Consider the following 27,241-nt stretch of genomic DNA (forward strand, 5'->3'; position numbering starts at 1 on the left):
AAGCTAGGTCACCTGCAGCGCATAATGACGAGCCTGGCGAGAAAATTGATTTGGTGGCCCGTGACATCCGTCACAGTCACGAGGCTGAACGTCGTAGGAGCGCAACAAGTGCAGCCATCACTAGTAACGAATCTTTTGGCTGCGGCTCGTTGACAGAAACATCAACCATTACCTTGCACTCGTCCTGTACACAAAAACGAGCAACAGTGGAGCAGGGTCACCGGCAGGCAAGCCCTGATGGGACAAGAGAGCACCTAAGCGAAAGGAGCAATGAGTGATGATGACTGTGACGTTGAAAGTTGTGAGCTGCACCACTGTATGGACGATCCTGCAGCGCTCGGCGAAACGGCGCGTAATAGGCACGGCAAAGGAGACTACGGCGACGGCGCGGACTACAAAAAGACCGCTGTGGAATGTCCCACAGATCTACTACAGTAGCACTAGCCGCCAAGATGCGCGGGGAGTTTGCGAGACTGGCATGGTGTATGTCCACATGCGTTGGACAGCCGGCGGGGAGAAGGATAGTCTGTGAACGGCAAGTGTAGGGGTCGGGGGGAGTATGTTTGACCAATGAGAGTAACAGTTCATTGTTTCTTGTTACTAATACTAAGTGTTTTTCTGAGTTTAGAGGTAGCATTTTCCTTCCGCGCTGAGGCCAGACGACGAAAATCCCACAAATTTCAAGGTGGCGATACCACCCGCCTTTTTTTATGTGTTTTCTTGCTCACCAAGCATCTTCTCGTGGTTAGGAAGGCGATTTATAAGTTATGAAAGAAAAATTAACCAATATTGGTACGTAGCGGTGGCATAGCAATCAACACAATGAAAAAGAGGGTGACAGCAGATAGACTGGCGCGAGCTCTTTGTATTGACAGCTCAGCTCAACTAACCAGTTGTAAATACATATATTCCTCCACGCCTGTGCCTGCTGGATCAGTCTTCCTCGTAACAATATGAAAAAAGAAAATCATTTTTCTCTTCTAATGGCCATGCGCTGGCCACGTTTCAAGATCTCTTTAGGTAAGAGTTTCACAGTCAACAATCTACCGCAAGTGGGTAGGCTTAAAGGTTCCATGCTTTGGAAAAAACAAAATATTAACATTTTATTAAAGCTTCGATTCCCATTTTGGAAAAAAATGTGTCACTTCAGTGACAATATACCTAAAGGAAAAGGCATGCTCTGCATTCACAGTGTGTGGTCTCAATTAAATTAAGTCTAGCAAGTCACTTTGCTTTTTCGAAAAAGGAAGTCACTTTTCCTTCAATGAGCTCTAGAACAAAACAAGGATTAGGACAGTCCGGTTAGTTTTCTGATGTAGAAGTATAACTGTGAAGGTTTGTGAATTCCAACTAGAGGTTCCTGAAGGTACTCCGCGTCGCGGCTTTCAAATGGTTCCGCCTGCAAGACCATCTCCGACGCGAGCTGTTTTCCGATCCTCCCCATGTGAAGCTTGCATGCTGCTACGTACTGCTTGTTTTCGCACAGCTGCGCGATGTCTTCCATATCTTCCACCTGGACATGGGAAGCAAACGCCCAAATAAGGCAACACAGCAAAGTTCTCTGCATCCTCAGTAAATGCAGGCACGCTTCCCGACCTGTGAGCGTCTGAAATTAATACGTAAACTTTCACCAACTTAATTTAGAGGGGGCGGGAAGCAAGGGGCATTCAGCTTTCGAGGCTTGCTTCGAGATTGTCTTTTCAGGCATGCGTCACTTTTTCATTATTATTGATTCACATTTACGTTTTCATGCAACACACAGGTACTCACAAACTTGGCACCACATAAACTGACCATGGTGACTTTTTCAGCGACTGCTTTTTGGTGATTCAGCATCCTTTAGAAACCTGTATTTGCGAGGCTTGTCCTTCAGCACAAGGTTTGGACATTCGCAAAAGCGACTTTCCTTTTACAACAAAATTTATTTCTCGAGCTTATTGACAGGCAGTACTATAAGGTTGCCAGATAAGGGCAAATTTGTATGCCTTATAAAGAGTGTGGGTGAGGTGGCAGGCATGCTGAGAAGGAGAAAACAGAAATGTGACTTTGAGTAGGGTAGTGCTCTGTTTTGTACGTTCAAGCACACATTCATGCTCTGTACACATACATGCTTTTCTTTTTCAAGCTGAGTGGCTTTGCACTTTATCCAGCTTGAATAGTTGGACAAAAGAAACTAAGATAAAGGAGATTATTCTCTAAAGCAGTGGTTCTGAGCGATAGATGTGTCGGAGACCCTTTATGGACTGGTGGAAGTGATGGGGGACTCCTTGAAACAGAGGGGAGGGAGGGGGAGCTTACGTAGATAAATTACCAAAACTGGAGTGTGAAACAAGTGCCGTCTATTGCTACGAAAAACATCAAACAAACGTGCCCCATCACTTCATTTTGGACAGTTCATCAATGCGTGGCACAGTCGCGCTCGAAGTAAAATGCGAGTGAGGGTTTGCCGGATCATCGAAATGGCTTCGCGCACCCCCATTTAAGAACCACTGCTCGAAAGAAACAATATAAGATTTGCTGTCCAGTTTTTCTTAAATACCGCCCAGTTTCTGACAGACCCTGCTAACATCGTTGGTTCTAGTAGTGAGGCCTACACGGTAATGCAAGTTTTTTAAGCTCAACCAGACATTTCCTGGCGGCTTCGTGCACGGTGTCGTTTTGTCTGAAGTTCCAGCTTGCCTGACATAAATTTTTGCTCCTTTGAAATAATAGCTTGCACAACATGACCAAAATAACGAGGTTGGTTGTTTATTTCAAATAACTGTTTTATAACGAACTGACCACTCACTGGATATGTGTATGAGACCTTGGGTGACCATTTTCATAAACCACTAAAAGACTTGAACTGGAACTGTTATGGGTCCCTGAAACTTGAGATTAATTGCAACAAATACCATACTACGTGTTGACATAAGCAGGCACGCCAGACTCATACGGTGGCGTTCTCAGATGCTTCTATTAACCAGTGAATGCCTGTGAACATAAAATTTGCTGCAGCAACTGTTTGTAATGAGAAACGGAAGCAACATGCCCAAAAAACATTAACCGGCTGCACCTCTTCTACCATGAAGTTGTGGTACTCGCAGTCCGAGTAAGAACATGTTGACCTGTGGTGAGTCAACTACCATCACGGTCCATCAAAGCCATACAGGATCCGTTGAATTACAAGTGAGCCTTTGTAATAAGAGGACAGTCAAGGATACTGCTGCCAATAGGCAGGAGCAACTGTTGTTTTCCAAAGTCTGTAAGCTTGCCTTGCTTCTTCAACACTGAATCCATTATCACTGTTAAAAGATTGTTCAAAGCCGCAATGTGCTCATTACAAGGAGCTGGGGTGCAGATCTGCTCTTTCAGTGAGGTCACGTACTAGAATGCTGTTAAGGTGCGTTTCCACTAAGGCGGCACGACACCGATGCAGAAACGAGGCCGACGCGGCAATCGGGAAACGATGTCGCCGGACCACCTGGTACCACTGAGTGTTGATGACAATGGTGGCGCCTCGAAAGACAGCACAGTGTCGTCGTGTAACACGCCAACAAACTGAAAACACCAGCAAAATGACACGTCAGGCTTGAATTTGTCCATGCCATTGCTTCTGATGATGAAAGGGGAAATCTTGGGGGGGGGGGGGGGGGGGAGATAAGAAGGCTTAGCACAAGAGAACCAAAAGCCTCTTAATGGTCACCTTACACACTTCACGTAAGTTGTTTTTTCAATTCGCTTTTTTCTCTCTCCAACTCCTACCCAGGAGAGACAATGGCAGAGCAGAGAGCACAGCCAAAGGTGAGAAGCAGGTGCTGCCCTGTTTCGATTTCTTCGTGCAAGTTTAGCTGGTGTCGCCGGGTCCCTCCAATGTGACTATAGAATTGGCTGACAGGAGGTTTTGAGCCCGACAAGGCTTGAAACGGTGCCTTCCACAGACCATCGGTGAACTGTTGGTGTCATTGCAGTGTGAATAGGACGATGACAAGACAAAAGACAGTCAGGGGACCAAAATCAGTGTCGCGTCGCTCTGGTGTAAAACCACGTTTACTGAGCTTAGAGATGATGGTGATGTTGGCGGGTCATGTTTTAGCACCAAACTGCTGTGTCAACAATTCAGATTTTTAAAAAAATTTTCACTATTTTTTATAGGTAGCTGATAACGATGAACCGACAAGAATTGGAGATGAGAAGGTGGACGTGGGATCATTGGCTTTTCTCACTTAGTAATGTTTTCGGTTCCTTTATTTATTTTTTGCAGATCATGTTATCTATGAGGTCGTGTGTCACCAACAAGCATATCTAAAAGCACGGTCATAAGCAGAATGGCCCACATCCCCTCTGATCTACACAAACTTGGAGTCACAGCATATTTGTCATATCTGAGACCAGCTACCATTGACTAAACAGGCTGTCATGCAATCTTCATCTGTAATAAATGACTATTTGTTATGTACGAGATCATTATAAGTGGGCTCGATTACAGAGCACTGGTCCTAGAGCTACCGTATGGTCTCTTCTTTCACAGATTCAATTAAGGACAGTTCATGTCGTTCAGAAAACTACGGCCTCTCACTTCTGCATTACAACGGCAAAGGGACATTGTTCCGCTCTCTTGATGTGACATCAATCACTGACGACATCAGTCTTGGGCTGTGCCGTATGATAACTTATCTCTACTCCTTTATTCCACGTCCTTCTAGGGACTGGAATGGCCTTCCCAGATCAATTGCCTCCATTCAGAACCCGTTTTGTTTTTGAGTATTAACAGCTAACACTGTACCATAAACATTCTTAATCCTTGTTACTCTCACATCTACAGCTGCAAGGCTCTTATGCCATACTAGCTGTCATTGAAAAATCTGTAAATAGGGCGGGTGCTGGAGCTGATGATTTGACAAGCGAACTTGTCTTCCAAGACAAGTCCGCTTGTCCAATCATAAGCTCCAGAACCCGCCCTGTTTATGGATTTTTTATCACAAGCTTCCATCTTAACCTTCCTACCATTTTCTGGACTAGCTATTATTGTATTTTTCGTATTGTCTAGTTACTGCCATATAATCTGACATCTATGTAAATGCCTTTGGGCTTGTGTACTATTAAATAAATAAATAAAGTAAACACTCACAGCTCAGGGCAGATGGTCTGCCTTACCTGTTCCTTTCCATAGATGGCCTGAAACTTGTCGGTGGTGAACGGACAGAGCCCGTTGTCCTGGACTTGAGCGCATCCGTGGGCGGTGTAGTCGACGCGCCTGCCCTCCTGGCCGTACATGTGTCGCACGCTGTACGTGAGGCGCGACGTGTTTGCCTGCCACGTGTGGCTGCAAGTGGCTTGCTTGCCGGGAGGCTCGACGTAGTGCCGACTCCAGAACTCAATCGCCTCCTTCAAGTCCAGCCCAATCTCCTTCAGGAACAGCGAAAAGACGAACTGAAAGGAACAGACACAGTTGTACACAGTTCAAGAACACATTTTTAAAGGAGCATGGCCTCAAGCTTGGTTAAATAAATAACACATACCGTGGAAAGCAGATGCTGCTGTGAACAGCTTAGCCAGATCTTGAAGTCTTGCATGGCAAAAAATGTTTGCAAGCGGAGAAAGGTTTTTACTTTATCAAGTTCACTCTCTTATGGTCTTCATACAGTTCCCTCACTGTCTTCTTACAGAGCAAGCGCCCTTCTCCCACCATTTCTTTTCAACCTGTTCTCTGCTACATAATGCTGCTGCAGCTGTTTCTGGAAATTCAAGTTTCGAGAGTCTTCAGATGTGTGCACAACGTATGAGTACTCTTACAGAGTGGCACTTTGGGAATGCACTCTGAGTTATCACAAATTGTCAGAATATTAAAGGGGTACTGGGGTACTGACACATTTCGCGGCAGATATAGCTTGCAGGATCGATTCCTGCGAACATGCGCATATCGTCTACAAAATATCAGCAGCAAATACAGCTTGGAAGGTAATTGCAATAAATTTTGAAGTTTTCATGGGCGATCGGCTCCACCGCACCCTTGGGGACTTCGTACTTCCCTCATGTGACCGCACCCCCAGTAAGTTATGACGTCATAGCCGCCATATTTATTTTTTGTTGCGTATGCTCTCGCAGAGTATTACTCGACGTGTGCTCGCGAGTACGTGGCTGCGGCACACAAGTTGAAAGTTTTGTGTTTCACGACATTGCTGTCTTGTTTCCTGTCCGAAAAAACTTCTTGATGCGAACTGCGCGGAAGTGCATCACAGTTCTGGGTGCTGACGTGGTCGGGCCTTGCACCACTAGGTGGTGATGGTTGCACCCAGCGGCATGTCATTTTTGAAACCGAAATGACATTGGTCATAATAACAAGCCTGTAATTAATTATCTTGCGCCCTGCAGAAAGCAATGTGTCGTATTATGACTAACAAGCCCCCAGGAGCACATGCAGCAAAAAAAAAAAACAAGAGGCAAATTGTACTGTGTCAGTACCCCTTTAACATTTGAAGAACATATCCCCCAGCTTCATTACACATGGTATTTCACAAAAAGATTCTCTCCTGTTAAATAAAAATAGTAAATACATGCATATTCAATAAAGGATAACAAGTGCTTCTTTGTGGCTCAATCAGCCGCCATTTTGAATATTGGTACAGAAATGGGCAAAGGCCACACCTCCCTCCAAATCTCGTCCAATTATCTTTGACCACATGGTTGGCCCCTGCATGAGGTTTTATGGTAGGATGAAATTAGGATGCTTTACAAATGCTTCCCGGTTATCACACTTACTAAGCGTAACCGTTTCACACGAGCAAAGTGCTTGGCAGGGCTTTTACTACGAAACCAAACGTCGGCACCTCTTTAACAGTGCTCTTGAACACTCCTTGAGTTTGAGCTTTTACAGTGTGCACAGGACTACCAAACAGTTGCTCCACTTTACCAGCGATCATGACTTTTACAGTGCACTTGAGGCCCGCAGCTAGAAGGTGTACCTCAGGGGCGCCCGAAATTTCGATGAAAGAGGGTGTTTTATCGAGGACAAATAATGAAAATTGGTTTTTCTCAAGGCCTTCAACAAGTGCCCCTTCCTTCCTGAAGAAATTCCTGTCAACGGATACGGTGCACTTGCCAACATTAGCCGAGATGACGGTATCTAGAAAAGTGGTAAGTCATGACCGAGTCCTCCAAAAGGAGAAGCCATGTGATCAAGTTAATTGAGTTAAGCAGACGACATAATCATGCATTCCAGCATCAGTAGTGCAGCTATGGTGTTAGAAAGGTCAGGGACTCACTCATGGTTACATTACAGCACTGCTGTGAAACATACATAGTGGCCACATTTTTCAAAGCGATCGCTTTCAGAGATACTTCTTCTTTTGCATAACACCAATTCTAACATGCAGCAGCTCAGTTCAGTAACAGGCATCACACACGATTCACTACTTGGACGCTTTCTCAATAGCTGGCACGTCGATAATTTTGTCCTCTCCATATCCAATTAATCCACACTCTATGCAATACCTATGTAATTGGACAAAAATACAATATCAAGAAGGTGCGATTTGTTGTGTTGCCAATACTAATAATTATTGTTGGGATTAACATACTAAAACCACAATAACATCATGCAAGACGGCGTACTGGAGGATTTCAGAAATTTCTACCACCTAGGGATTTGCAACATGCGCCTAAATCTAAGTGCACGGATCTCTAGCATTCTCACCTCCATGGAAAATGCAAGTGCTGTGGCCCCGATTCGATTCCGTGGACCTTAGGTTTAGCAGTAAAGCACTATAGCAAGACCACACTGGCAGGTGTGTTGCCAATACTCTCCAACCGCTTCATGCCCTAAATTTCAGAGTACAGAATACAGTAGCTCCACTAAAACATACCTTACCACAAATATAGAGGATAAATCCTTAGGTAACCACATTCATAATTCGAATTCATAATTTTTATAAGGTGCTCAAGTCAGATGGGGTAGAATGTGCCTGCTTGTTGCTTATTCGGGTCAATTTTTATGAACTATGTGATGCACGTGCCCATTACAGTAGCATTCCAATCACTCTTCATACAGCAACACTGATTAGAAATGGGAGCAACTCTTTTTATGCATTTTCTTAGCGAGTGAAAACGACAAAAGGCCCGTGCCGAATGTCGTAAAGTGGCGATGGTGAGCGAAACATGGAAAATTACCAGATGGTTTGCACCCCTGCCACATCCACATACGTGATTTGTTAGCTATAGGGCATGCGACATGAGCTGTAATGAAGAGCCTAAGGGGAAGAAACTGCATTATCCTGTACAGTGCCGAAAAAAAAGGGTTGAAGGAAGCAGTGTCGCCCTTGTGGCGAAAGCAGCAAGCACGCAGATATGGAAGCAGCGGCATGAGGGACCTTTAGATGATGATGGCAATGCCCCTCTCCTACCCCCACCGTGTGCGCACCCATGCTTACGGACAACCCCTTTGTCTAAAAGAAAATTCCAGTCTGCCTGCCAAGACAAGTAGGATCGAAGCTAGTTCAAAGTGAAGGGATGCTAAACTAAATGGTGCCTACTAGATTAGCTGCCCGACACAAGAGGACAGACCTCACATCACCGGCCCTTCTTCAACATTAGTGACGGTATCTTGGCACCACTCACTCGATGTTCGTGGGCAAGTCTCCTGTCCCTCTTCAAGGTGGCATACAATGCGGACATGCACGGCGGGAAGTACACGGCTGCCTGGCCGTCCACTTCGTCGGCCTTCAGCGGGCTACATGTCATGAAGTATCCTCGTTGTGCTTCAAAAGCAGCCTGCAAGTAATGCGCATTAGCCACAGTAAGTACATCATCTGCCCGAGAGTACTGCGACTCCACTGCGGGGGCTACTCTAAACAGAGTCTACAGATGGCAGCTGACAGCTCTCTTGCAGTGTTTAAGATTTCTCACTTCACGTCTGAAACTTCACTAGTGTAAAGAAACACATCAAAACTGCGCATGATTCCTCTTTGAGTTATTGTGTTGCTGAATGAAAACACTAAACATTGCACACAACCATGTACTTTCACACATTTTACAGGATTTGCCAGATGAAAACGATTACTTGTAAAGCAGTGCACACAGACACAACACAAGAGGAACGAACAGACACGACAACGCTGCACTCGAAACTAAATTGCGGAGTGCAGTGGTTGTCCTGTCTTTTCAATCCCTCTTCGTGAGCTGCTTTGCAAGCCAACAAACCAATACAAACTCACCAAACTTTCAACAATACTGAGATGAAAATGACACTTTCAACCATGTAACGACCTTCTTCCTTGGTTAAGGATACCTTGGTTAAGGATACCATAAAAGTCTAGATTACAGAAATAAAAGCGATGATTTGCCATAACAACCGTAATTAATTGAGACACGACTGCATTACGCATGCCTTCTTTCTTAGCAGCAGAGCTAAAATAGTGGGAGCCACAGTAGCAACAACAGCCACTGAACAATTTTCTGCAATCTCAAAGGCCATAGTTCTGCTTGCTTGGTTCCACTGGATTCCTCTAGATGGTACCACCTATCCAGCTTATCCAGCCGAAAACTGAACTTTTGAACCACTCGCACCATTACCCATAGAATGCCAGGCTTTTTATTTTTCTATTAATCAAACAGAAACACACAGGCAGCATTTTATTACATCTCTTGATGCACCAAAAGTTCTTTTTTTATGCAGCTAGTTTGATTACTAGTGTAGGCGGACGCTCTCACGTCATCAGGATCATTTTGCAAATGTCCCACTGGTGGGGCATGTTGTGTGATACATTTAGCTTGATTTCTTGGTAAGTAAGGCACTGCTGTTGATAATATTGCCGTTTCATACATCGTCATACATTGAGCTTCAACTCCGACATAAATTGTCCTTTGCCTTTAGTGTCCCTTTAACTGGAGCTCAACCATTTTGGAGTCATAATGGACAAGTCGGCACAGTGTAATCTGGTCTTGGTTTTTGAGAAATCGTACCTATGCAAACAGGAAAGTGACGACAAACCGAGAAAGAAAAACTGTAAGTACTCATAGTGACATCTAACTGTAGCATTTATACTGACATCAAGCTGCCTCGAGCAGCCTTTAGCCTTGAGGACCATTCAGAACTTTCTGGTGAAACAACCTTTCGAAATATCGATTGATTTACCTCCTCTTCTCTTCTTCATCTCCATCTTTATATTCACCCCACCTGAGTTGCAGTCAAAAGACGAGAAGATGAACCTTGTGGGCTATCCAGAAGACGAGGAAATTGTTATATTATGACTCGAAACCAAAGATTACTGAAGAGCCCTTTTGTTAGCCTTACAACAAAAGGAAGGTATGCGACACAAAAATGTCAGTGACATGGCCACGACAGCACGAAGACATGGGTGGCTTGATAGACAGATAGGTACAGTCAATGCCTCTGCATCACCGAAGAATGCTTCACACTTGTAACTGTCGTCCACAAGTCCGCACCACTGTCATCTTTTTCCTCTCTTGAGATTACCACAATATATTTTTTCAATCACATGTTCTGCGGACGTTGCCTCCATGTTCCCTTTGAGAGACGCACTTTGTTAGACACAATTAAATTAATCCAGCAGACTAACTGCATGTTGGATTTGTTTGGTCGTGTCTAACAAAGAAACAAGCCCCTTCATAAAACATTCCCTTGGTATTATTCATTTACAGCGTGGAGCTGACCACGGAAAACTCAATGCAGTGGGATAGTATGCAAGTTCTTGCTGCTCAACAACCAGCTTGCGTAAAAGTAAAGTGCCTTTTGACGCCCTCTGGCAAAAACGAGTATTCCACACTCGCCGCCTTTACTACAAACAGATATGGTTAACACTCCCAGGGATTACACGTACAGAAATAACCAACAAACTGAACGGAGAAGCATCTTCCGTTATAGCTCAATTAGTAGAGCATCGGACACGTAATTACTACCTTGGAGGTTCTGATCCCACTGAGGATGGTGAGAATATTTCATCCACATTAAATCGATTCAATTTATGTCACATTTGCTACACTGAATTTAGAGACAAAAATTAATGCCTGCTACCCTTTAGTCGGCCTGATTCTCTGTTGGATTTGTTTAGCTGTGTCATCAAGTCATCTTATTACCATCATAACATGAGCATGTTCATTTCACTACAGTTAAACAACTTTCTTGATTGTAAACCTTTTCCAACACAGAAGGTTTCCGCATGACACATTTTCCAAACTTTCATTCCCGCAATAGCAATCATATGGACACTCTCGGCAGCTCCTTGCCGTCAGCGTCGCCGTACTGTTCCGCAACATATATATAGTCTACAAAACCCACACAAAAAAGAAGTTCATTCCAAAGCATGCAACAAAGTAGCTCAACCTGCAACCCCTTATCTTGTGGTGTAACGTTTTGAACCTTTCGACTATAACGCATAAATCATCCTGCATTTTGATGGCAAGCTATTTACGTACACTAACTAACGTTGGTGGTATGCACATCTCTGAGGTGCTTGTTCACCATCAGAGACATGTTCACCATCCCTTGCGAAATGGCGCAAGGGGCCAAAGTATGCCCTAGAGCTTCGCCCCGTCCTTTTTTCTTAACCGTAATGGGGCTACACCTTTAGCTCCATACTTTGTCTTACAGGGCCTGTGGTTGCATGCTCATCTCTTTCATTGCATTGTTGGCGCCGAAGCCGTACAGCGCACAAAGGTCGCTTTGCTTGCCGCAGCGGCCGTGCTTATCAAAGATTCATTGTTTTGCTCCTGCAGCAAAACCATGGCATTTGTTCTTACCCTCAAAGATTTCCGAAGTTCCGCCATCCTCTCATCCTGGTGCAGCGTGCGAAATCGAGCCGACCTCTTGAAGTGTGCGGTGCCTTGCTCGCACGCTGCCTGGAACATGCCTGCAAGGAACTCGGAAAGGTGGTGCTCTTGAATGACGGCATCGCCCGCTTGCAGAATGACCCGTCGAGCACTCACAAGGGAGAGGGCATGCTCGAATGGCACTGCAAGATAGGGAGTACACCCGCGCAAACATGGTCACACTTGATGCTGGTTCACTGATTGTCACCTATCGATTGATTAGATGAAATGATGACTTACATAAGGAAACATTACAGCAGGTATGAAAGTAACCACAGTGAGGTGGCTTCGAATTACCATAAACTCACGTAAGAACCACAACTTGCACTTGGCAGCCAGAAATCGGGAAAGAAAAGGCTGGCCCGTAGAAAGGGTGCAAGCCAGAGACCACATTGTTTTCTAACCTTTCGTTAGATGCCCGGATACATTCAATTTTTTCTTGTGTGAGAGCTAGATGTTATCACGTGAATTCCCATATATCCTTGAGTGAGTGGCAGCATGTTCTTGGTTAAGTGCCAGGCTGTCTCATTAGAAGTGTCAAGAAAAGCATTTCATGGTTAACAGTTTGGCAGACAACTAAAATAAAGAAACACATTCCAACCAGTGCATTCGAAATACTAGCAATGAAGAGCACAGCCCACTGGTAAAGGGAACACCTAAACGAAGTATTTTTTCTACTGCTGAGCCCTTAATTGCAAAGGGATATGAAAACATCATTCAGAAATATTCGCTTAAAAGGAATCAGAGCTGTTCTCTCCCAGCATTCTTACACAGTTAAGCCACTATGCTTTTGCATGACAACAAAATCACGATAGGCACTGCATAGAAGTATTCCCTTTAAGAGTGGACCGATCTGTACAGTCTAACGCATTTCTAATCATTGTTATGAGCATTACATGTCACCATAGGTCTCTACTGCCACGGAACATGACGGAAAGGGCCCATCATCAAGCCCTCCTAAATACTTTCGTTAATCACTGGAAGTGTAGGTTGTCTGAAAAACATTTCCCCAAAGCAGTTCACTAACGAAAGAACTGACGTGTCCTTGTCCTGTTACCATGCTTCTAGGAGGAAAGTCCTCGTTAACAGGGACCACGCACTCTCCTCCCCCATTTGCCGTAGCTAGTGTCCACAAGCGGTGAAGCCCGCAGCCATTCCCTCGCATGCCGAGAGAGAGAGAGCAAGCATGTTTTATTGATGTGACATGCCTTACACCCGTTTACAGAGAGACTGCATGTGGCTAGGTAAAATCAAAACTAATTCTTCCTATGTATTCTAAAAACTCCCAGCGCATAGTATGTGCCAGAGAAACTGGGCAAGTGTCACTGCTTACCAGTGGTCTACTAAAGATGAGGTTGTCCTCGAGCGAAAAGACATGTGCCGAAGAAATTGGTCAAATTCCACCACACACCACTGGTCCAGTGAAATGAAGGGAACACACAGGCAGAAAATGCTAAATGATTTCTGGACAGACAAAACTAATCATTGAGAAATACCTCAGTGAACTGTCGCAACGAACCTAATGATAAACACTGGGGCTGCACACTTTAGCTTCGCTGCTTAAACATCTGTCCAGAGGGTTTGTGTGGTGGTTTATCTTCTTCTTTCTATGTACTTTGGTTCTCGATGCTCGCATTGAACGAGCCCACATCACATGCCATGGCCAGTGAAGTTTCATGACCGGCTTTGGGCTCTCCGAACTAGTACCTGTTGCGTAAGAATATGTACATGCACATCGTCTTTCCCTCTATATCTCAAGGAGCCATTCTAGCAAAAAGGACAGCATGACCTTCCAGATACAGTTTTGACCCTTTTATCATCGTGCATGCATTCCGTAATTTCCACACACAATCACTTCAGAGTGATCTATGCCCTACGCTTGTTTGTTTACAATGCAATATATATCTTTTTTCAATGCATGAAAGGATGGTGAATCATGCAGAACTGGCAACCACAGCAAAGATGTGCAGTCAACTGTGCAGAACGCGTGAAAGAATAAATTCATTATGAAAGGGCAGCACTCACTTTTGTGGTGGTGTGTGACGACGGAACAATATGGCAAATTACACTGCATAACGCTAGCAGCCAGAAAAAGAATGAAAGGCCTGGTTCCCGCGTAAGTGCAGGATGCAGCCTATTCAAGATTGTGGAAAAGAAGAAACTTGTAGTGGCAATTAATAGAGTGTAAGAGGGTTTCGACTGCCTGTGTTTGATTAGCGTGCGCTCAGGCCGCAGCCATCTCACTGTGGCTTTTCAATTGTGCTCTTCATGTGTTAAATGAGAAATAAAGACTGAGTGACTGATTGACTAATTGAAGCTGTGCTCTTACCATTAACAGAAAATTGTTTGGCTTCAACGATGCGAGGCCAGTTCTTTAGCATGGCATCGAGAACCCTGGTCAGTGTCGTCAGAACATCGCGAAACTGCTGGCTAACGTGGCACTTCAGCAGTTCATTAGATTCGGAGAAGGCACGCTCGATGATGGCTCTGCGCTCGTTCCAGTTCAGTGCCTCAAATCGACACTGGAACAGCATTGACTCGGCCTGTACTACAGTGTTGAGGGCAGACTTGAACGGGCACAGCAACAACCTGCAAATGAGGTGCATAAGGTGTTAAATTATGGAAAATTCAAACAAGGCAGAAGTTTTCGGGAAAGAGGTGAAGCTCAAAGTGACAAAAAATTGTTGAACGGGGAATTTTGTCACTGGCAGTAGCATAGCCAGAACTTTTTTTCGAGTGAAGGGGAGAGGGTAACCATACTTTATGTATCTTTGTGCAGCATTTGTATGTGTGGGTGCACATATACGCGAGCAAACTTGAAAAATGAACCCCCCCCCCCACAACAGCTATGGCCATGGTCACTGGAGGTAAAGAACTGATAAGCAAACATGTCTTGGTACTTCTCTTTAACTGGCCTCATCAAAAACAAGTCCTCTTGTGAAAATGTTGGCTACAGCGACGAGCTCTCTATTCAATACATACTTTAAAAGGAATGCCCTAAAAAAAAAACGAGTCATACTTAGTTGTCAAGCACAACCACTGGCATAGTGAATGTGAAACAGTGTAAAAAACAACAAACAAAACAGGCAGGATTGGGCACTGACTACCAACAATGCCGTTTCTTTTATAACATGGCCACAGTGACAATACGAAATTGCTGTTTGAAATGTGCTTCCTGACCTTTCCTTCAGACTCTGCCTTTTCCATAAACCCTTGCATGCCCTTCTAAGCTGCTGCTACATCACTGTGCGTCATCGTGATTGACTGTCATTCCAGTTGTTCCTCTCCTTCCGCAGCACTGCCAGTACCAATGAATAAAATGCATACAATAAAAATATGTTCACACTGTACAGTAACTGCATATCTCTATTTGGAAATTTCACAAGGTAATGTAAATAACCATCATAAATGTTTGCTTTTCTTTTTTTTCTCAATAATAAACGGTATACGTGTGACTTAAGCTAGACCAGGAAGCTTTAGTAATTGCTTTGATGCTCAATCCATTTACTATGACAGGAGAAAGCTGTCCCTGCATCACCGTTTTGAGAACTTCCATTGTGATTATTAATTCAAACAGTCATTCATGGATGCCAAGACTTAGACTAGAGGTCGGCGCACTTGCCTTGAAGCCGCGTGGTGCTACAGGGTATTATTTGCTAGCAACAGCACTGGGCAGAGTCTTGTTTTTCTTCCTCATATGATCACTAGTCGCTACTATGGCATCGCCGTCATGCGCGCATGGCTGCGCACCTGCACCGCGAAAGGACACGTGCCACTCGAAACTGTCTTGCAGCCACACCTGAATTGAGTGACAACAAGCTTTGAGTCTGAATATGACAGCATCTTAGCTTCAAGCTCCCAAGGCGACAATGTTTTGCGTCACTGTGGAACATCCGCTGATCATATTACGACGATCAAGCAGTACAGAATGACAGAAAGAGCATACTAAAATAGCGAACATGGGTTTAAGCCATGTCTCTGCTTTTGGTTCTTTCAGAGTAACAGCATTAACAATATACAGCAATCGGCACCGTGTCTGTGCTTACTGGCACAAACTTCGTTTTTCTAGTATTAGGTACAGTTTCTGAAAAACAGACATATTTTGTTCAGACAGTGCCGAAAATGAGGCAAACGTACAATTTAGTGAGAAGCTTGAGAAACAGCAACACATACAGGGATCTGAACTCTGGAAAGATCTGGAAAACTTTCTCACCTAAGGAAAAAGTGAGAAACGCTGTCCTGCCGACTCCCTTCGACGAGGCACTCGTGGCAAGTGTCCTCTTGCTCGAGAACACTGCGGACAGTATCAATGTTACCCTCACACCGGGCAATCTTCATCATAATGGCCAGCCTAAGGTGGCATAAGTTGCACAGGAGTTCCAGATCAACATTACCATCTGGATATGCGAGGTAAAACACCATCTGAAAGGAAAACGGTTAATGTGACATTTATAAACCCGTTCCAAGAAACTGCTTGTAGTCATGGCTGCCACAACTCACTACCGCTGCCTCGATCTAAATATTTGCAATGCCGTGACGTCAGACTTCACTGCAATCTACTATAAGTTACAGACAGTTTACTCATTTGTTTTGTCGCATAAAAAAACTTGGCTCATAGCCACAAGGGGGACTGGTCAAACTGTCCCTCATAAAGGATACTTAAAGGCTACGCCACATTAAAAATAAAGCATAGAAAAGGACGACACGTAATATAAACTAAAAAAGTGAAAAAAGCAAGAGTATTCAAAAAGCTAGAGTAAAAAGTTTAACAGCTTCAGATCCTCCTTCTTTTTTTCTTTTTTGATCGACGTAATGCAGATCGTTTGACGATCAATCTTCCGAAGACCTTCGTGCAACTGAGCCAGCGCCTCCTGTATTTTTTTGGAAAATAGAAAAGGCGCTTACTGAGCATGTCAATTATCATAAGTATCTGTATGACTTGGGGCAACCTGAATTTTTGTACTGATGCCTAGCCCTGATGCCACATGAGTAAAAACAGCCTACGGCATCCTTTTTTTTTTTGTTTGTTTTACATCTTCAGCATATGGGTTCGTACGAGCACATTCTGATTAAATTGGCGCCAGCCTTGAATTACTGCGTCAGTTGTTTTACCGCAATAGGAACTTCGTTGTTTTGAAGTGGAATGTCTAAAACCATCGTAACACATTTACTTATAGCCTTACTTTTTATGGTAATTCATACTACGGCCGCTCCAAAACGGGTCGCTGATGAAAGTTTAAAAGGGCAGTTTTTTTAAAAGGGACTATGCTTACTTTCGGAAACCTGGCATGGGCGCTGACGGCTTACTTCTGGCTTTCTCGCCCTGCTGCATCGCACCTGCACGGCATACTCGCATAAATGTGGTGCATGTCGTCCGTGAGGCCGTTAAGACCACGTTGCGACGTTCGTCTTCCCGCGCCGATTCGCGCACAGCGGCGTGACAAAGGCGACAATGCAACCAGTTGCAACGCGCTTGAAAATCAAAAGCTGCCTGTCAACCAGAGATGCCAACCACGCTGCCAACAAGCTGCACCGAGCCAAGAAAGAGTCGACGCGAGTCAAACCGAAGCTTACGGCTGCAAATTGGTCTTTCGTCGACTTGCGGCCATTTACGTTTTTTTTATTAAATGTATCTTTTACACTGTTGCCTTTCATCTACATTTAAAAAATAGTAGCAACTAAAATTTTATTGTGAAACCGGTTATGTTGTAGTATTACGTGCTTAGGGTGACATTTTATAAGAAGCACTACTAAATCTCAAAGGCTATGTTTCTGCAGGTTTCATACGCCGAAAGACAATTGTAAGCATAGATGTTTGTAACAAACAAAAATACGTCACCACGACGATGTACCTACGCGGACTTGTATTACTGAGTATTAAGGGCAGGTTCTAAAGCCTTTCAGATGCGCCATTTGTAATTTCAACGTCAAGGTGATTAAACAGGTGCTGCCACTTTGTGGTCAGAGCTGTAGCAATAATAATTTAGCCTTCAAGACTTGTGACGCTTGCAGGTGCCGCCATCTCTCGCGCTGACAGGCACCTTCAGCTGGTAGGTCTTCTTAGTCTGGAGCAGTAGTAGAGTCTAGACACTGTCGCAGTAGGTTGATATGTAGGGTTTAACGTCCCAAAACCATTATATGATTATGAGAGACGCCGTAGCGGAAGGCTCTGGAAATTTCGACCACCTGGAGTTCTTTAACGTGCATCCAAATCTGAGCACGCGGGCCTACTGCATTTTCGCCTCCATCGAAAACTAGAGCAGTGGGTTGTTGCATACATTTAAAGTTTAGGTATTCTCTTGCCAGGTCACTGCTGCAGCGCCGTTAGTCCCGTCCTGGCCAGGAAATCTTACGCGACGTCGAGTGCCTGTTGTAGGTTTTCCTCCAGCTTGCCAAGAAGAAAAATAAAACCACCTTTGCCGGCCATGTGGTGATGAACGAGCCGCTTCGATAGGTTGTAGTGCATTGCAATGTTAAATAAAGCCCCTAAATCTTCGTACGATGTTCTAGGAACTTTATTGTAAGAAAAAGCGGGGACGACGCTGACCTCTGCGGTGCGCTAACGTAATTACCCAGAGTCAAACCCGTAGCCAGGAATTTTTTCGGGAGGGGGGGGGGGGGGGCGGCGACGACGACACATGCTGAGGTCTTGCAAAACATCTCTTTTCGTAATTTGTTGCCGGTAAAACACTCCCCTCCTTCCGAAGTTTAAAGGGGAAGGGGGGGAATGTAAGCTCTTCTTGCTACGGGCCTGCCCAGTGTGTATTCCTTGCTATTGATTGGACGAATATACTGGCTGCAGCCTTTCGATCTACCAGGAAACACTTGCGAGTGCTTGTCTGGAATGTTGCTTTTGGTCTTGTCAGAAGGTTAACTGTCTTGGAAAACACAACAGTAGTTTGTTTTGAGTCGAGGAAAAAAAACATTGCATTTTTGCTGGTCTCACAAAAAGTGGCGTGCGTGTGCGCGAGTGGTCGGGGGATTTGAAAAAGATATGTTGATACACAGATGAGAACATACGCAGGAACATTCATAAAAGGTAGGAGACACCCCCCCCCCCCCCTTCCCTATCTGTTCGAAAGAAATGTCTGGCTATGCCGCAGCGTAGTTGCACACTCTGCACGTCATTTAATGCCTTGAGCCGTGGGAAGAGTACCTGAATTGCAGCGTAAACACCTCTGTAGCTCCACTGACAAGTCCAAACAATGAATTAAGATAAACCACGAATAGCCGGATCCAGGCCAGCTTTGCGCAGATCACAGCATACCGCAGAAAAGGAGAAAAATGTGAAAACTAGGTGACTTTTGCGTAAGCATTACTTCTTTTGAAAGCTGACACGACTTGAGCGCCTGGGCGTGATTAGCTTATAGGGTCCCTGGATTAGCGGGGTGGCACGGGGTCTCCCCTACGTCTTCTCTGGACCAAAATAAAGTTATTGATTTCATTGAATTATATGTGTGGTGTAACGTCCCAAAACCACGATATGATTATGAGAGACGCCGTAGTGGAGGGCTCCGGAAATTTCGACCACCTGGGGTTCTTTAACGTGCACCCATATCTGAGCACACGGGCCTACAACATTTCCGCCTCCATCGGAAATGCAGCAGCCGCAGCCGGGATTCGATCCTACTACCTGCGGGTCAGCAGCCGAATACCTTAGCCACTAGACCACCGCGGTGGTGCGAAATAAAGTTATAATCATCATCATAGGGTTGAAGAGCAATCGCGGGCACGTTCTTTAAATGATTTGACTTGTGCTCTACTCCTCCACATTTGCATTTTGCTCTTCTGCAAAATAACAGTCACGTGGACATCAGCGGTTTTCTTCTACTTTGTACATCCCAACGCATTCCCCCCCCCCTTTTTTTTACCTATGTTTTTGAAACAAGGGAACCTCCGACCTTCACTCCCAAGTCTTTATACGATAAGTAACCTCCCTGTACTTCCTCATTTATTCCTCCTTTATACGGTAAGTGTCTCTCCTATGTTCGCGAGCTGTGCTATTCGCTGTCATGAACCAAAACTAACTCGCCAAAAATTTTTACTCTTCTTGTTCGCGAAGTATATTTTTAAAATATTCCTTCACCTCAGAAAAATAAAGCAGATACATCGCAAAAAATTTAGACGAAACGGAGCAATTTATTTTTTTATTAGTTATAAAAAAGCATTGCGAGACGAGAATTTCTGAAACCTGACTTAATTGTACAGGTAAAAAGTTTGAGATAGAATCCGACAACTCCCGCTTACGTCTTTTACTTTTTTTCGAAGGCACATAAATTGCATAACATGTCGATAAATTTACCCTCAAGTGAACGCGGGAAATCGTTGCCCCCATAAAGTTTCATAATTGAACTTTATGGTTGTCCCTGGCGGCCTGACGTATCGGATATGCATGACAAGAGAGAGAGAAAAGAGGGGGGTGAAGGAAAAAGAGTTTATTACGACGTCATTTCTACGCGGACAGGTGGAGATATAAAAGAAAGAAAATACTAAGTGAACGGATTTGTAGCCAAGCGTAGCAGTAGATGGACTTAGAGTACCACAGGCATTGTGCAGCTAACCAGTGACCTTTAGGGCAGATAGTAAGTGGTAATAAAGGAACTAAGAAATCAAGGAACTAAGAGAAGAAGTTAGAAAAACAAATCTTGCTATGGGCACTCTGAGGGTGGTTAGTTTATGGTACAGAGAAGTAAATGAGAGGATAGAGAATAGTATATTATGTAGGATGAAAAAACTGCATATATTAACTCAATAATTGTTCAACAAATTTTCATTAGCCTATGAGAGCTTAATTAAGGGTGACATAGCTTTAAAGCATAATTGATCAGTTTATACACTGCAGACTGATTTGGCACGTTATTATGTGTCCATTTAAGGCCCGCAAATGGTTGATTTAACGAAGCGGCCAATCAGAGAGCTTTAGAAACTCCAAGCTCTTGCTTTTATTTATACTTTCCTTTGGACGAACGAAGAAACAGAGAGCAAGCGGGAACGCAAGAGTTTGGGGACCAACCGGCTACAGGTAACTGCCACTAAAACTCTATATTAGAGTCTTGATGCCACCAGACTCTATTAGAAGGCCATATAGTACCGGGCACTCCTATGGGCTGTGTGCAGAATTTTTTTCAGGAGGGGTTGGGGAACGAAGCACCAAGTGATATAAAACGGGGGCCGGACAGGCAAATGATCATCTTGCGCTACGGCGAAAAAAAAAAAAATTCTGCGGGAGTGGGGCAAGGGCTTGCGTTGTGTTGCTCCCTGGCTAAGCCACTTTCCCTAGCCATTGTTTCCCCGCGTTTTCGCGTTCTTTCATACCCGTTATACAAATGAGAGTTTCGGTTCCGGAGACCCCAAGCGTGTAGCGTACGCACGCTCGTGAGTTCCTTTGTACTCCCAGTCGCGTACGCGCAAGCCGCTATGCACCAACTGCCTACCGACAGCACGCAAGCAGCCGCGCGTTACACGCCGATCTTCCGTGCAGTTTCATTCACAAGGTGTACGCAGGGCAACGCGCATGCATTCGCTGCAATAGTCAGCACATCCTCCTCGTTTCAAACCCAGTGAGAAACGCCCCTGCGCTTCCGGCATAGCCCATGGACGTGCATACAACGTGGGATGCTGCTCTCACGTCTGCAGAACGTGTCTTCCTGTTGCCGGCATACGCCATCCAGCTGGTCATCACGTATCACGCGGGCCGCGGCTTGAGGAGGTGTCGACTGCAGGAACCGGGAAGGGGAAGATGTGCGTCGAGATGCGAGGACGGTGAAAATACGACGTGTGCTGCCGGGGGCGGGCGCGTCACTGTCATGGTCAGCCCGCGGCCGCCCAGCTTCCAAGGTCGTCTCCGTTTGAACGAGTATGGCCCCTCTCTCCTTCCTCTTACCCATCGAGTCTGGCGTTCACGCCTCCGACACCTTGCGCCTCCACACTTCGTCTGGCTGGTGTTTCGCCAGCTGTAGCGGCGACATCGGCAGGTTGCAATGAAAAAAAAAAAAAAAACGGAACGCCTACATCGTGCGGGGGCATGCCTCATTGAGATCGCTTCGGTATGAATCTTCGATTATTCATCACCCTTTGTGAGCAGCCGTAATTACCCGGCGCAACTCCACATGGGCTCTCTTCCAATCGTGTCCCTTTATAGTTTGTGTTTTGTAGCAAGCGGCACCGCCTGGCGAACGCGGATTGAGTTCTTTCTTGATCATATTCTTCTCTCTTTCATAATTCTTTGTGTATCTCTGTCTACATGATCATCTTGTTCTTTGTTATGTCATATTTCTTTCCTTGTCTCTTTCTGTATTGCACTCACTCCTCCTCTCCCTGCTCGTAACCCTCACGATGACTTCTGTTTTTCGCGCCTTGCTATACTACAATGTACATGGCTATGCTATGGTTTAACCTCTCACCTGTTCCTTTACATCCTGTTTCCTCCCTCCTCACCCCTTCACCCACACTTCCCTTTCTCACCCCCCTGCTAGTGTGTACCATGCAATGCTAGCCATACTTTATCTTCCCCATTCATCCTTTGCAACCTTCTCACTCTCACATAATTCCTAGTTACCACCACTTCAATTTCCCACCCTCTTACAATGCCATGTACTGTACTTACTGGAGCTGCTTGGCCCATACCCGCTTCGTGTGGCGCATACTCGCGGAGCTTTCGCGGATGAAGCCGGCCGGACCCCAACCTTGAGCAGCTCCGCTGTTAATACCTATACCAGATCCCCTGCTATAATAGACGACTACCTAACCCTATACTAGGGGAAACAGAGCGCAGCAAAAGGACGAGAACGAAGGAACACAGTGCACAACGCAAGCGCCGAATCGGTGCTCGTCCTTTGTCAGTTTGCCACATCTTTAATATCCCCACACCATCTCCCTACAGGTGCCGTGCTCCCAACTAGGACTGCAGAAGTTGCATCTTTTCCTTTCCTCAATCTTTATCTCTCTCATTCTTCACCTCTCCTCAGTTTTTTTTTTTTTTCGCAATCTTAGTTCTAGCAGGACAGAAAAAACTTCTTGAGGAAGGCACATTTATACGTCCAATATCTTCTGCGTCATTTCCTTTCTCGAAAACAGGATTTCATTCTCACGAGAAGCTATAAATGCTTCCGGCTGTAAACAGAGCGACAATCAACATGGCGCTCGCGACCGAATGAGATAAGACCGCCCCCCGACGTGTCCCAGACGCCTCCAGGCATAGTATTATGAGCAACGACATGTTTACGGCGTCTTCTCGGTCCTGGCCGTCTCATCAGAGGTGCGCAACCATGCGCGTACGTGCGTACGTACGTACACTCTTTCTTCAAGACACACGACTGCATACACAGACCGGCCCTTCCGGCGCATTCAAGCGAGAGGAAACAGATACGCGTCGTGCCGTGCCAAGCACTCGCCGTCTAGGGCAAAATATGTGCCGCGTGCCATCACGGCCACCGGGCTCCCATGCGTCTCTCGCAGCTGAACCGACGACACTGACGATCACGCCAACGGCCCATTTCGCTCCGACTGCCGCTTGAGTGCATGGTGTGGGTTCTGTGAGTCAACAGGTGCGCCCGTCGGGACTACAGCTGCGTTCTTCGCCTGCGTAGTACATACGCCATCCCTGTGCGCACGAGGTAGGTTTTGGATCCCGACACCCGATGGAAGGCCGGAAAGATGCCTGCGGTGTCCTCGTGAATCGTGCGTACTCCAACTGTATACGTCAGAAGTTGCACCAGGACACCTGCGGGTTGTGACGACCCATTTACGTCACGACATGTCTACCTCGATGACGTTGAACTCCCCGTGTAAGTTCTGCCACTGAACGCATTCGAGATCGTAACAGTATACCAACAGGCTGCCGTGGCAGCCGCTTAAGCGTCACCCTGCAGTCTGCGTGGAAGGTGTTCACCCCAGTTGGGCACTTAGGCTTCATCATTATTGTAGCTAGAGCCCTTTCGTTGTGACGGCTGCACAGGATCAACGCCAGCGACAGAACTTTGAGAGGCGAAGTCGACGCCGGAGGACCAATGAGTGTGTGTTACAGTCTGAGTGCTGTGGACTGACTGAAAGAGACGCTTTGACTTAGAGCTGAAGCTAATGAAACGGTGCGAACGAACTCGAACATCAAGCCTTCAACGCCTAAGTCACCGCGTATGTGTCACAGGGCAAACTGCGCGGAAAACCTTCTTGTGGAGTGACAACAATCAACTATTCATCCACCGATGAGCTGCTGTTCAAGATCCTATATATACCGATACAGCTGCGTGCAACATCCCAAATCGGCGAGTCGCTCTTGGTGTTCCTGGTGATCGCTGTCGTGTCACAATGCCGATACAGTGCTAACTGAGCGTCCGTATGTGACACCTGTCATATACCATGTCTCACCATGGATTAAGCCAGCTACTATATTTAGAAATCGAAGAGAAACAGCGTACTAACCGCCGCAAACATTGGCGCTAACCTTGCTGCGGTATGAGCGTTGACTGACGGTGCAAAAGCAAGTACATGATAGAGAAGCGAAGGAGAGCGATGCCGAAATCGTTGGCAAGAAGCGTACGAGACCTAAGTGCTCAGGCACATTGAAGGCAAAGCGAATCACAAATGGATCCTGGGCGCTTATTCAGACCCGTTTAAGAACGCCACTGCATGGCGCAACGACGACTTCTCCGGGTCGGACTGGTTGCAAGCATCGCCAGAAGGCGACGAGTAGTACTTCGATCCCTCTCTTCACCAGTCGCGCCATCGTCTCGGTGTTGGGCCCACCTGTGTTTATACGAGTTAAGAGGAAAACGACAAGGTCGCCATGCGCATCATTCGCCGCCAACGCAGACGATCCACTGGCGCACCGCGCTATGGCAGACGACGACAAAGATGTCCGGAAAACGGCATCAACGCCACCACATTCGCCGCCAGTCGCACTACCGCCGAATCAGGCGTAAATTCGGGCGGCGCTGGGCACCTGCGGGACGGCAAGATGTCAGACCCCATGGTGTACAACGTCCTCTTAGGACTTGTCGTAGTGGCGGCCGTGGTGTCGGTCGTCTGCTTCACGACGCTCACCATCGTCCCGCGCGCCGTCCTTGCCATGGGCATGATGGCCTGCATATGGAACGTCATCGATAACCTGTGGGGCAACGACGCGATCGAGGACGAATGAAGAACAGCCAAGCGCAGCGCGTGACCATCGGTTGCCGCGTGAGTACAACGATATGGACGAGGGGAGGCCGTCGCGCATGTTCGGCGAAATCGGACCGCTCCCATGAGTACGGTTGGGAAGTCGAGTGGACGTGCGTGACGGTGTGACCAGCTGGTGTGAGACGTCAGCGACGACGGGTCCCGGGCCGTCGGGTCATATCCGTGGTTGACGCCGTGCTCTAGACCCTCGAACCGCAAGTCCGGGCCTCTTCAAAATTACACACACTCTTGCCTGGAAGTTGACCGCACCAGCGCCACCTGGCGCGAAATTCGCGTGTGATAACCACCGTATCGCGGTGCTCTATGACAAAGAAATGTCCGCTGAAACGTACCTGGCTCAAGCTCAAGGTAAAGCCAGACACGAAAATTGCGAGCAGATTCGAAGACATCTGAAGCGATTGGAATGTCCACACGCGAGATAAAGCACCGAGTCTTCCACGACCACCGCGACCAAGTAGAGTCGACGACTGCTCCTAACTATATACTACCTAATTCCACGGGACATCAATCATCGATGCATGGCGTGTCGTTTGCAAATCTGCTGACGCGACACCAGTGGACAGCAGTGTGTGTGTACTTAGTGTGCGGATGAAAGATATGGTGATTACAAAAGCGTGGTGTACCGTGATGTGCCAAGTGCGTGCGTGCGAGCCAGTTATTGAGAAACCCTCGAAATCAGTGCACAGCTTTAGCTGTGAGAGTAGATTTCAAGTCGGCGTGTTTCTACAAATACATTGCCCGTTAGCGTGGACATGATAACCAATTACGCTGACGTGGATAGCGTGCCGAGCAGTACGTCGTGGAAAGTGACGCATGCAATGAACATGCCTATTGGGAAGGACAACTTAGGGATGCTGTGCGAGAGCACTGGTTTTGCAAAATTTTACCCGTTGATGAACTGAAATGACATGCAGAACAGGTGTTGCACGTTCAAACAGTGTGAACCAAGACATTTAACTCCGCAAAGCACGCGAGGCAATGAGCGAATCGCGTGCACGATTGCTATAGAAAATTTGTGTAACCGGTGCCAAGTGGTGATTATTGAGAAATTTCAGGACGCGAAATGCTTGCTGCGGTATAGCAAGTCTGTGATGTGGTCAAACTGTGTAAAGCGAACCTACGTCAGCACGGGACGCCGAATAGTAATATTAATAGTAATAAAAAACGTAGTGCTGACTGCAAAATATTTAGGGATATTTCCCGTATCACTTGTCAGTTCACCAGCCTAAACATGTTGCTAGGCATGCCAAATGTTTGATGATGTAGTGCATCTGATTGTCATCATCCAGGAGAGAAAGAGAGATAAAAAGCAGATTATTGAACGCAGCAATTAGGGCTAGTCGATGTCTAGCGCCCGTCCTGTTTATGGGTCTTTCTATGCGCTTGCTAAAATGCGCACGACAGAAAACACTTCAATTGCATCCGCCACAGAGCATGTGTGGTCGGGTTGAGATTAAGCTCCCGCTTTCACTGTCTGCCCCCCTCCCCCCCCCCCCCTCTGCGTTCCTGGTTGTCGGTCGGAACCAGTTGGCGTCCGGCTAAGGCCTCGAACAAACGTTGGCCTCGGTTGGGTGTCTGTACAGCCAAGGAGACCATCGGCCAAGGAGACCATCTGCCAAGGAAACATTTTCCTACTGACGCTCTTGGGTATATCAACCAAGAGTCATGGTATTTTAAACAATCACTCCGTGCTTTGCAAGCAGCAATGCGAGGACAGAGAAGGAGAATGAGTCGAGCACGCAACGCAACCGGTAAAAGCAGTGACATTAATAATTTTTGTAAAAAAAAAAAAAACGGGCATCATATGGATGGAGGCGCCGTTCCGTCAAACAGAAGGGATGCAAAACGGTCTCCTGGCAACTTGAACTGGATCGAAATGTTCTCTCTTGTGCCGAAAAACCGAATTTACTTGTCCTTTATCTGGCTCACTCGAATCCAGCGCCGATAGCTTGCGAAAATCGCAACCAGCTCCCCTTCCCCACCGAACGAGTCGACAAATTGCGACACCAACTAGCGCCCGCTCAAGCCATTAACAGGAATAAATTGTTAAAGTCGTCGCGCGCTTCAATTTCAAGCTTTTAAAAACAATGTATAATCATTTATGTTTCTTGATACGTTTAAAACGTTTCTGTACACCGTCAGTTCACCTTCTGTTTGTTCGCGCCTCGCGTTTTTCTCTCGTCACGTTTCGTTTTCGTTCCTTGCGGATCGTGCTCGATGCAACCTCCTCACAAACCCTCGCCGGTTGTCTTCTTGCATA

The 27,241-nt window shown here is 46.1% G+C and overlaps 1 protein-coding gene across 3 annotated transcripts in view; it reads right to left on the minus strand.

Moving 5' to 3' along the window:
• Positions 1 to 1,077: 1,077 nt before the first annotated feature.
• Positions 1,078 to 27,241, minus strand: part of LOC119180581 (DNA primase large subunit) — a 56,785-nt gene continuing 30,621 nt past the window's right edge. The window contains exons 1-7 of one of the 3 annotated variants that reach the window (XM_037431689.2): positions 17,079 to 17,279; positions 16,019 to 16,227; positions 14,135 to 14,394; positions 11,737 to 11,948; positions 8,596 to 8,748; positions 5,137 to 5,412; positions 1,078 to 1,513 (exon numbers count right to left, since the gene is read on the minus strand). In XM_037431689.2, the coding sequence (XP_037287586.2) occupies positions 1,289 to 1,513; positions 5,137 to 5,412; positions 8,596 to 8,748; positions 11,737 to 11,948; positions 14,135 to 14,394; positions 16,019 to 16,227 (1,335 nt within the window). In that variant the 5' untranslated portion in view covers positions 17,079 to 17,279 and the 3' untranslated portion in view covers positions 1,078 to 1,288. Of the gene's footprint in view, positions 1,514 to 3,352; positions 3,541 to 5,136; positions 5,413 to 8,595; positions 8,749 to 11,736; positions 11,949 to 14,134; positions 14,395 to 16,018; positions 16,228 to 17,078; positions 17,280 to 27,241 lie in introns of those variants that run through there. The other 2 variants (XM_075875088.1, XM_075875087.1) reach the window with 2 other exon arrangements.

This window comes from Rhipicephalus microplus, chromosome 10, assembly GCF_043290135.1.
Source record: "Rhipicephalus microplus isolate Deutch F79 chromosome 10, USDA_Rmic, whole genome shotgun sequence".
Classification (NCBI taxonomy): Eukaryota; Metazoa; Arthropoda; class Arachnida; order Ixodida; family Ixodidae; genus Rhipicephalus; species Rhipicephalus microplus.